This window comes from Coloeus monedula (genome assembly GCF_965178545.1).
Source record: "Coloeus monedula genome assembly, chromosome: 2".
In the NCBI taxonomy this organism is placed as follows: domain Eukaryota; kingdom Metazoa; phylum Chordata; class Aves; order Passeriformes; family Corvidae; genus Coloeus; species Coloeus monedula.
This window is the reverse complement of record NC_138782.1, coordinates 27,571,295-27,583,003: the sequence shown is the minus strand read 5'-3', so window position 1 is coordinate 27,583,003 and position 11,709 is coordinate 27,571,295. Positions and strand designations below refer to the sequence as shown.

Here is an 11,709-nt window from a genome sequence, read left to right as displayed (position 1 = left end):
GCTGAAGACTGATATATGTTAGCTGGTTTTAAAATAAGTGACTTGGGAAGATTGATAAAAACGTACAGAGCTCTGATTTGTTGTGGATATACTGTTTCAGTTTACACAGGAATGTGTCATCTTTGCTCACAGCCAGTGAAAAATATTTCAACTCAACAGAAAGCATGGAATTGCATGATATTTTGATAAGGAGTTTCACAATTTCTACAAAAATTTAAATTGTTATGCCCAAACACAGCAGGAGGAACACGTCTTCAGTGAATCTTCCATCAACGCTCTCAGTCGAAATTCACAGGTCAATCATGCATCCATCTCCAGAGAACATCTTGCAGGAAGAGTTAGGTGAAGAGAGAGTGGGTAAAAACTGAGGTGCAGTGCATGGTGTGCAGTTTCTCTGTGCACTGGGTGCAGTGTAGGAGAGAGGAAGTCTCAGTGCAGCTGCATGCGGAACAGTTGAAGGACAGAGCAGAAGTTATTCCAGCAATCAGACTCCTCCATGCCTTAGCCACCCCAAGGCTGGGCTGTTCCAACCTGGGAAATGGCTCTGCTGGGCAGAGGTGGAACATTATTTCCAGTGTATCCAGAGGAAGCACCTCAGCTTGAAGCTGCAAAGGATTCTTCCTTACCTTGGCTATTTGATGCAAAAGATAATGGTATCAGGCAGCTGGCTGCTGACAGGGAGCTGTGGTACCAGTCTCTCTCTCCTCAGAGGGAAAGAAGTAAAAATGACTTCACACCAGACTATTACGGATACAAATACTTTTGTCAAAAGCAGAAACACACAGAGATTTTACAAAATACTGTCTAGACACTGGAGCACACTGGCTAAAAGAAATCATTTGAGTACAGGCTTAATAAGGCAGGGTAAAGAAATCTACCACCTTACAGCTAACAACACTTGGAAAATGAGTCTGCTGTGTGCAATTTCACTGATGTCTGAGGGAGACAAAGCTTGTTATGTTCATGTTTTTCATACTTTCAGTCAAACAGGTTGCTTAATAATCATGTTTTCTTTATTCTAATGGGTGAGGAAGCTATTATACAGAAGGTGTTTCCATATGTTGCAGTTAATAAAGGCAATTCTTACTAATAAGAGTAGGTTGTCTCCACTCAGTTATCTGATAAAAAGCCCTCCTGTTTAGAGGAAAAAGCAGATCCTGTGCCTAGAAGAGACTTCGAGGGCTGCACATTTCAGTGGCTACTGGAAAGTACTGTAGGCAGATGAATCCCAGGTCTTCTCCAACTGAGTCCGAATCAGTGACATTCACGAAAGTGTTCAGGGCACTAGGAACAAGCACTTCATGTCATCAACCTCTCCTTCATACCCACCCTTTTCTTGCTGGTGAAGGACAGTGGACAAGACCTGGATGCATCATTATGGAAATTGTCAGCAAGTCCCTTCAAGAGGTCAGGGTGCTTTCTTCTTTGAAGAAGCATCTGGGTCACTGTCTTAGGAGCTCAAAATTTTACAAGGAGAGTATGGCTAGTTTTAGGCTGAGATCACAGATGTTCCTTCAGACTGAAACAATAAAATGCATGGGGGAAAATAATTTTGGGGGAATCACCCAGAAGTATATGTCACTTACATCTTTGTCTTTCTAACCACAAAGCTGGGTGCTTGTCCCCAACTGGATGAAAACCCCACATCTGTACCATGCTGTTAGAGCCACCTAGTAAAGAGAGAGAAAAAGTCTTGAAGCTCATCTCAGTTTGCTATGACATGTTCAGTGTCTGACCACATCTTTAAAAGCCATATGGAATACAAACCTATTGAAGGACAACTTGCTTCAGACAATTGACATATCCCACCTAGGTTCACACAGCAGTGCTACACACCGGTTTTCCCTGGATTTCAAAGTAGGGCAGAGATTGTTCACCTGTAAGTACCTGAGTAGAAAAAAAGACCTGCCTCTGTTGCCATTCCCTTCAGGGAGACTGACAGTTTCCTACAAGTAGTTTCAAAAGGCACATCATCTCTCCATGGTAAGTAGCCACCTGTAACCTTACATTTATGAACTTCAAAGCATTCTGCAAGACATCTTTTTATCCAGACATATAAAAATGTAGAAATTATTTTGTGGAGAGACATTACTAATAGGAAATAATCTATTTCTTCATGTTTTCTGGGAATGGTGTTCTGCTGGTTTTCACTATTCAGAATAGGCTTCAAGAAATGCAAAAAATACCCAAAGAAATAGGCAGATGCTTTCAAATATAGAGACAATGAGACCAGTTCCTACACATGCAACTAGTCCAGCTGGATATTCACTGTCACGCATAATACTTTCCCAGATTTTAACCAAAGCTAATATGGCCAACATTTTCAAAATTGGCCACTAATTATGGGCATTTCCTAATTCAGTGTAAGTTTCAAGAACTGTTGAACAATACCTAGTCCTTGTGGACATTCAGTTTAGAAAATCAAATGCAAGGTGACTCAAGCCAACACTGAAAAATATGAACAAAGTTTGCAGTTGTTTTTGAAAATGCAACCCCTCAAGGCTAAATCCCGCTTTAAAGACACTGCAATAGTTTTGAAAGGTGCATATTTTTGTTGAGCCACTAGAAGGCATAGATAAATGTGATGGGTGGACTCTGCATCCATGCTCCTTCTGTGGGACCAGTGCAAACAGTCCCTCCCTGACCAGCCACACTGATGACTGGGAACAGAGGGAATCCAGGATAGGCCTGCACAGTGAACCAGAAGTAGCCCTTGCAGAGATGAGGGAAAACAAGGGCTGCTGTTGGATCCTGCCCAGAACACAGAACCCAGCCACAATATGTCCACACAATGTTTCTGTCTCAAAGATGTGGGAAGTCCTGTTATGTCTGCATTCACAATTAAACATGATTTTGACATTATTATGGTGCTGATGCTGTTATATCTTCAGTGTATGATGGATCCTGGCTCTGTTCGGGCCTGCCTATTGTTCATGAGAGACTTTGTCTTTGCAATGATCGGAGAACAAGGTGTTCTGGAAGCTCTTTTCAGCTGTGATCTGGTGAACTTCTTACGGATTTTTCTGTAAGGAGGGAAGGAGGAAAGGAGGGAAGGAAGAGAAAGACAACAGAAGAGATAAATCTCAGTCTCTAACAGAAGACTGCTCAAGAGCCAATAACAAACAACAAATACTCTTACCAGAGCAGGAAGGCTAGTTCATGGAAAAGAGACTTGCAGTCAGCAAGAGTCAGCCCTGTCCATCAACTGATGATTCACAGTTGTCTGATAATGATTCATTGAAAAGTGAATTGGTGTTAGACAATACTTAACAATAATATTTAATTACATGAAATCTTGGGCCAGAATGCCCGGGTAGTGAATCCTCATGTGATACTGATACCGGAGTGAAGGACCACAGAAGAAAGGACCCTGTTGGCACCCAATGAATGAGCTACCTCTGTAAAAGTGGGAGCAATTGTTGTTATTTGCACTGTACCACTTCCACAGATAACTCATGACCCAGAGCTCTGGGATTTTTTACTAGTGCCATTCAGGTACAGTGAATTCACTTTCATTTTTGACTTTCAGATGACAAATCAAATATATTAACTACAGGTGGCCATGTTGTTTGTATTGTAATCTTAAATATCTAATTAATTTTTAGTTAATTAATTGTTAATTTTGAAGCATAAATCCTTGCTATGTTTCAACTGCTCTACCTCTACTGTTATAAATCAATAACCACAATGCTGAGGGTGTCCAGGGTATGGCATCAGAAAACACAGAATAGGTACTCACAGAGTATGCCAAGAATTATCTTCATTGGCAGAGACCTGAATATTAGATGCTACTGGAAAATGACCTATTTTCCAAATTTACTCAAGAATTCCAGCCTTCATTTAGTTAGTTTTATAGATTACAGGGATTTGAGCTTATGGAAATGAATTAAAGCAAACTGGGGCCTCTAATACTTATTGAGACCAGGCTTTCTAATTCAGACTTGAATATGTGACCTACAAACTACAGGGTGATGAGGTGCCTACCTGCATCAAGGTTCTGAGATGGTAACTCAAGGAGTGGTTTTTCCCTTTCATCTAAGTGGGCTGTTACCTCTGAAACTGAAAAATGGTGGCACGTGACATTGAAAATACATGATCAGCTGTAAATAAATTATATTGAATTCTAAAATAACAATTTGCATATTAAGTTTCAAACACTAGTTTGTTACTAGGTGGTTACAGATTGAGTGTTCCCCAGAGATGTAAGCTTCCATGTTAACTAACTGGGCCACAGAAGAGAACATAAGGAAAAAAAAAAAACAGGCAAAAAGGAGAAGAATGTACTCTGCTATTAGAGGTTAAAGGGAGCCTGAAAAATACATCTATTTTGGTTAATATCTTTTAAAGGTGCAGAGATGTATTTCCTTTTGAAAGAAGGATGTCTTCATGGCCTGGAATACCAAATTAGGGTTTAGCACATTCAGCAATAAGCACAACACAAGAAAAGGAATCACCAGAAAGTTTCGTTTCAGCTTTTCACACAGTCCCACTGAGAAAAAAAACTTACTGTTTGAGTATTCACTTTACATGGTCATCTTAAATTAGGCCAAAGAAGATATTCAATTGATTGCAAAGATACTGCATACCTTCCAGAACAGTAAGACCACAGAAATGTAATCTCAGACTGGCAGAACTGTGTCTTTCTAAAAAATGAGACAGCCGGGTTTCATAAATTCATGTGAATAGACAACAGCTATTACCCACACTGATTACTAATGGGGATCATCTCAGCAAAACCTTACAGAACTGGATCCTTTTTGATATATTGGTTTGCAAAACTTTGTATTTATTTACAGAAGGAATGTGGTCATTAACCATCTGAGAAGTCCAAAGTTCAAATAATATCAGATAATTGTTCATCCTTCTGAATTTTCAATAAGGCAACTTTATAAACTGCCAAGAGGTTCCTGCTTATGAAAGTAATTTGCAGCTGACACTACATGTAAGGACAGTAAAGTATTTGAGATTACAATTAATGATTATTTTGTATGGACTGTAAAGTAAAAGATATGGTTATTCCCATTAAACACTGGTTCAAAACCAGCACAAAGAAAGGCAGAACAAAAAGGTCATCACATTATTATATCAAGCAAGCCACAAACAGAGTCAGCTCCTCACAGAGTATAAATGAAAGTAGCTCTATATACTCTGTCAGAAAAAACTAATCTGGTATGCACCCTGAAAAGGCAATCCAGCACTTCTGTTTAAACAGGATTGTGAAAATGCTTCCAGAAATTAGCTTTCTGGGATACAGCCTTTCAGAAATAAACCTGGAAGAATGGAAATTTCCACTGACTACATTAAACGTTATATTTAAACAATCATTTCTCCAAAAGCCAAAACTGTTCTTTTTACTGAAAAAAATATAGAATGTGAATTGACTGGATTCCTTACACTGAAGAATTTAGCATCTAAATACAGCCTAGCTTTTTGAGAGGCATTAATCAGGTTTCATAATTCTTCAGAGTCTTTTTAACACTTAAACATGCAGGTTGCAATAATAGCTGACAAAAGGCAGGATATTCAAAGATAAAGTTGTCATCACCCTTCACTCAGAGCACTTCCCCTCCCCCAAAAGATACACTGAACTAAGGGCAGAGTCAACTTTAATGCTCAATTTCCTGTCCCTCTTTCACTTAATACCAGCCATATGTTTTAATTACATAAAGCTTTTATGTGGCAATGGCAATAAATTGCTTTAATATCTGTATCGTTGGTAACATCCTTTGCAGTTGTTAGGGCAGATTAATTGCCATTTCCCCGGTCTTTTTTTCCTTTGACTTTTGTACTGGTGCTTGAAGTATGATGCATTACAGACTTGAAATGCAAAAAAAAAAAGTATTTTAAAGCCTTTGCTTTGTACTTCTACCCTTCCTGTGACCAAAGGTATGGGAATGAACTAAATTTTTAGTAGGGAATCAGTATATAAAGCCCACTGTGCTCATTTTCAAGTCAAATATGATGCACTGGTGCAACATAGGAATAATACAGATTCCTTATATCTGCATGACACTTCAATTGTAACTGCAGATAAAGGTACACAAGACCCTTGCCACCTAGTCAGGGAAATATGGAAATGTCCATAAGTCTTACTAAAGGTCTTGATGAAGACCTATTGTCTCGGTGCAAGTCTCATACACAGGCTGGGACCTCCTGGGTAGAAATAATGGTTAGGCCGTAGAGGACATTTATACCCTGCCTAAATTTAATCAGGTGAGTCATTATAATTAACCAACCCTTTCTCGGGATCCAAGTGTGTTCCATGTAACTCACAATCTGCTGAAGTGAAGCACAATCTTATATAATCTATTATGTCCAGATTTCTCAGGAACAGGATAACTGGTAGCGAAGTTTCACATTTGTAAAAGCTGGCTCAAAGTTCCCTTCTCTAATTCTGCCACACACTAAAACAGCATCACTTTTTAAACTTTAATAGAATAAAGAGAGATGGCCTCCAATTGGTGTTAGTCAAGAATGTATTTTCAAGCCTTTTCTAGTAGGACTGGAAGGCACTGCCTGCTTTAGGTTTGTTGATATCGAGTGTATCTGTGTGCTACTGTGTTGTATATAAACTGTTGTGCATCAGTCTTGTCTCCTCAGCATTGGACTCAGAGTTGTGATGACTACACTGACTTTGGTCTTATCAGCTGTACCAACAGTACTTAAGAAGCAATATTAAATAAATACAAATTATGGAAGAAGTTTCTACAGTGAAAGAAATTAATTGCATGCAAAAGCCTGCTGATATTTAAGCAGATGACAAACCTTGTTTTGAAAGAAAAATTTTCCTGGGAAGAGGAATTGTCCCCAACACACATGCACTTGTGAGATGCCCACAACTCTTAAATACCAAGGTCCAGAATTGCTTTTGGTGCTCTGTTTCCACTAAAAATACGTTATGACCTAATACAAACCTGGCTACAGAGTTTGAAGCTGCAGGACACAGTTTTGTTTTCCACACTCTCCCTAAATTAGTTTGATATTTTTGCCTGAGTCCTTCTTAGACTGGTGCCATTTGAGCAACATCCTTATATGAAAGAACTGGTGCTGGTAGCACAAGGAACACCCCCAGGTCAGCAGCAAGCATAAGAAAACTGATTTCCTGCACAATCATAGTTGAAATTCCACATAATATCTCCATTGGGGTGAAGTATTCTGCTATGACTTGCCAAGTGTAAACAGCAACATAAATGTGCTAGATGCATAAACACTGCCAACACTGGCAGAATTTTGTGTTCTGGCACAAATTTTGTGTGAAACTTGCAATCAGTCTAACCATAGAGCCATTCAGGGAGAAAACAAGGCTAAAAAATAGGCAAAAAAGTATTTTAGAGAAATGTTTGTGAAGTTGCTGCTGCCCCAGGGCAATATAAATTTTGTGCAATGTAAATTCTCAGTGCAAATTGTTGGAAAAAAAACAACTACTTAAAAGAATAACCATAACTCCTTGGCAGTTATTAGATGAAATAATCACTTATTTCTCTGAGGGCTTCTTTTATCCAGAGGTACATTTGAACTGATCAGTGGATTAAATTACAGAAGGGGATACTATCTCTAGAAAGCTGATAGGCTTTTTATTCATTTCAACAGGCTTTTAAACATAATGAAAGGCCAAAATATGTGAAGAGCTGCTTCCTCAAAGAGAATTTAACTGGGATGAAGCTGTAGGCACAGATCCTTAGAAACCTGATATGCTACTGACTGAAGAACTCACAGCACTTCCTACCTTTCTACCTGTGTGGAAATGCGAAGTATTTTATTTAACTGCTTGGCTTGCTGCTTTAGACTGTTTTTCCCCTCAACGCTTTCAGGATAAAGCTTTCCCATATTGCATTAAAATTTTAATCTAACCTCAACATGACAGAAACTAGTTAAAAATAGTTTTGGAAGGCAGAAGTGGGTTGACACTGATACACCTTTTAAAACAAGGGCCTTAGGAAATGTTAATTTATGAAAACAGAATGGAAGACTTTAATAAGCATGGGACTACTGGAAAGCTGTTGCCATGAGCCACATAGCTGCTTTATAAAACCCATGCAGATGGCAGATAGAGTGATATAACCTTTATAAGATTAAAGAAGTGCTGCTGTAGACACGCCAACATTATTTAAATGTTTTAAGAGCTTATCTCATTCTTCTCCTCCTAGCAAGGAAATGTTTTCCTTTGCTAGTGTTTATCTTCCAATTTTTTATCAATATTTATGGAACAAGACTGTTCTCAATGAACAATAATTTTTAGACACACGAGTTAAAATTACAGTGTCAGATCTTCCTAAGAATCTTAAGATAACATATTTTTTCAAGTACTGCATCACCTTAAGGGCTTCTCTGATGTTTTGTGTTTCAAAGCAACAGCTTATAGGTACTATGCATATAGAGAAGGGCACTAATAATGGGGTTAAAGCATTTTCTTTATTGGGAGGAAAAAAACAGGTCAAGTGTTTAAAGCACAGACTTCTATGACTGTGTCAAGCCTGGCCTATTGTATGGCACAAGCCACCTCTGTCTCTTTCTACCTACTGCTGATTTAAAATCTACTCAGATCAAAATCACCTTGGAGCAGAAACCATCTCATTATGTGCATTTCTAGAGCGCCTGGAACAACAGGTCTATCTACTACTGAAATTATTTCTATCCAGTTTAACTGCAAACAGGCTTTTGGAATAATTAACTAATTCAATAGATTTTTTCCATCTTTTCATTTCCCCTGAAAACATTTCATTAATATTCTAAAGTGGTTTGGGAGAGAAGGAATTAAAGAAACATAAAGTCCTACTCTCAGCACCACTATTCATTTTTCAGTTGAATGCTGGAACTGAAAAAACTTTTAACCCCTAAGAAACATTATAAAGAGATGCTGTCATACACTGGTCATCACATGAGGAATAAATCTAAATCCCAACAATCAGCAGTGAGATTATCCTCACAGCTCATCTGTGAGCTTGGTATTTACCACCAAGGAGCTAAGGTTATCTACTGCTGAGACAACAAAGGTTACACATCAGTTTTGGTGCAAGGCTGACTTCTCACAGAAACCAGCAGCACAGAGGCCATACCAGGCATAGGAAGAGTTAAAAAACTCCCTGATCTACTTGACAGGAATGATGGACACCACAGACTCAACACGGACTTGCCCTGTGTTTTGGGTGGAGCTTTGTAAGCTCAGCAGGAACAACACCTCACACACAGCAGTGATGATGGCAGAGCCATGCACAGAACCATGTTCCTCAGACAGTCCTTCCCTCCAGGAAGGGAGAAACGCCTGTCTTTGAATTCATGGCATTTCACCAGTATCCAACTTTGTAGAGTGGAGTAGAACTACTAAGTCCTAGCAAAGGAAGTTCGATGGAATGGGTAAAAAACTAAATTATTCATACTCCTTAAAATAAAACAATAGCTCAGGCTTCAACAGACTTGTAACCTGAGCTACAGGACAGCTGCTCTGCACTTTATCTGAAATTCATTAGCCTCTCCTTAGTTACCTTACACTGCAGAGGCTGCAAGGCAGGAAGTCTGCTTTATCCAATAAAGGGTTGCTTAACCTCTCATCCCTGGGAAGGAACACACAGGATCACTGGAGATGTGTCAATACACCGGCACTCTGGGAATCCAAGGAGCCAGAAAACGTTCCACAGCTTACAGGCACAAACACCAGCAGATTTCAAAGCAACTCCTTTATTCTTCTTAACTATATCAGCAGGGTGAGGATGAATTCCTACTCTACACAACTCTATCCTCTACCAAGAGGAATTTTCAAAACCATCTATTTATTCTGCAGCAAGATGGCCATTCTGTATGGCCATTCATTGATTAAACATCACCTGCCATGAGATGAAAAAATTACCCACATGGCTGCATATAATTTTTCCTGAGACAAGCAAGAAATTGAAGAGGAGGTGCATCAGAGCTGGCTAACAGTGGAACACAATGTTGTTTTCAACTACTCCCCAAACACCTTGCATATTAATTCACAATTCCAGCATTATCCCAGACTCTAAGATGACAAAGAACATACAACTTCTGTTTCTGGCCTTGGGCTACAAGCATTAAGTGCCATCTCCCCAGCAACATTAAATACTGCATTGAAAACTTTCAAAAATATTGTGTTAACTAAATATCCTTATTTAAGTCCAAGATAAGAGAAAGCTCTCTATTATATTTTTCATGGGGGGAAAAAATGATATATTATACTTCTTCATTTTTATTAGTATTTTTCTGTCCTTCTTTTCTTACCTTGCTTGATTATTTCAGGGTAGGCTTCAATCTGAAGTTTTTGGCCGGAATGCTGTGCTTTACAGTATTACAGCTTATAATATTACCTGAGGCTCAAAGATTGTCAATATGCTTCCTTTTTATCAATTATGCATATGCTTTTCCTGGAATAACATATGTACCAATAGAGTATATTTGGAGGAGGTTCTTGGCATCCTGGATATTTGCTATTAAGCAAGGGCTGAAATATAAAAATTATTCAGTCTTACCAGAAACAGTTGGAGAACAAAAGTTCCCTCAAAAGCCCATCCTCTGGGGCTTCACTTCACACCATCAATCTCTTGCATAATCAGCATTTCTCTACACAGAGAAACTCCAGTGCAGAATATGGATTAGAAACCTGTAGTGTGGCAGAGGAAAGCTTTGCCACAGAATGATATGATGCTAATTTCTAAGGTCATTTTCATGTCAAGGGTTGAAGATTTTTTAATTTGTTTTTTTAAATATTCATGTGACCAAAGGTCTATTCAAGTTCCATTTTCTGCCACTCATCCTGCTCTCCACATTTATGTCCAGCACTTTTCACATCAGTATCTCATAGGGCTTGTTGGACTGATTAATTAAAAACTGCACAGCATCCTAAAGAGTAGGTGTACAGAAATATTATTCAAGCTTACAGACAAGATTACAGACAAGATGTGGAGCTACAGAAAGGTTGAATTAAATTACTTGTCTGGTGTCTCACATCAAGCAAGAGGCAACCTCAGAATTTTAGTTTGAATCTGTGCTTTCTCCACAAGAACAAGACTTGAATAGTATTTTGTCAAGTAAATGTTTTAGCCTCTACTCATAGCACAAGTTACAAAAACAGCCAGTCAAGTCTCCTGAGATGTTTGACAAGAACTGTTAGTTATCTCTGTGATTGACTTTCACAGTCACAGTCAATATGTTCTCTTTGGTATTTTATATTTAAAATGCCTATGTAGTTACTTATGCAAGCGTTTTCACCAAAAGAGACCAACTAACACTTGTTTTTCCACAGCCTTACCTACATTTATGCCAGAGGGTCATGAGTTTAAAAAAACCCCAAATTATCAGGGAAAGTATTAAGAATGAATGATTAAATACATACACTGAAATATGGACTAATTCAGGATTAGATCCTCTATCTATTATTTGAAATGAAGACTGATAGAGGACAACTTATAAATTAAATTTAGGGGGCAGTTCTGTGTGAATTTTAAGACTGTGAGGATCACTGACACCATATTTTTGAACATATTCATCCTGGTACAGTTCTATAATCCTTTTTGCTATTTAACTTTAGCAACAGTGTGTTCACCACAGGACTTACACAGTTTATCTGCCTACATGTACATTATTGCTGTGTATTTCTCTGCCTTCAGATGAAACAATTCTTAACTCTGTGTCCAGCTTCTATGAGTTACTATTGCTCACAGAGCACAGAAATCATAAGAAGTGGAAAATATCTCTGAA

At 38.5% G+C, this 11,709-nt stretch overlaps 1 protein-coding gene across 1 annotated transcript in view; it reads right to left on the bottom strand.

Moving 5' to 3' along the window:
- Positions 1–2,887: 2,887 nt before the first annotated feature.
- MTA3 (metastasis associated 1 family member 3) overlaps positions 2,888–11,709 on the bottom strand; it is a gene marked incomplete at its 3' end in the record, with an annotated part of 132,582 nt that continues 123,760 nt past the window's right edge. Inside the window, exon 19 of the mRNA XM_082276670.1 lies at positions 2,888–3,023. Within this exon, the coding sequence (XP_082132796.1) occupies positions 2,888–3,023 (136 nt within the window). The remainder of the gene's footprint in view (positions 3,024–11,709) is intronic.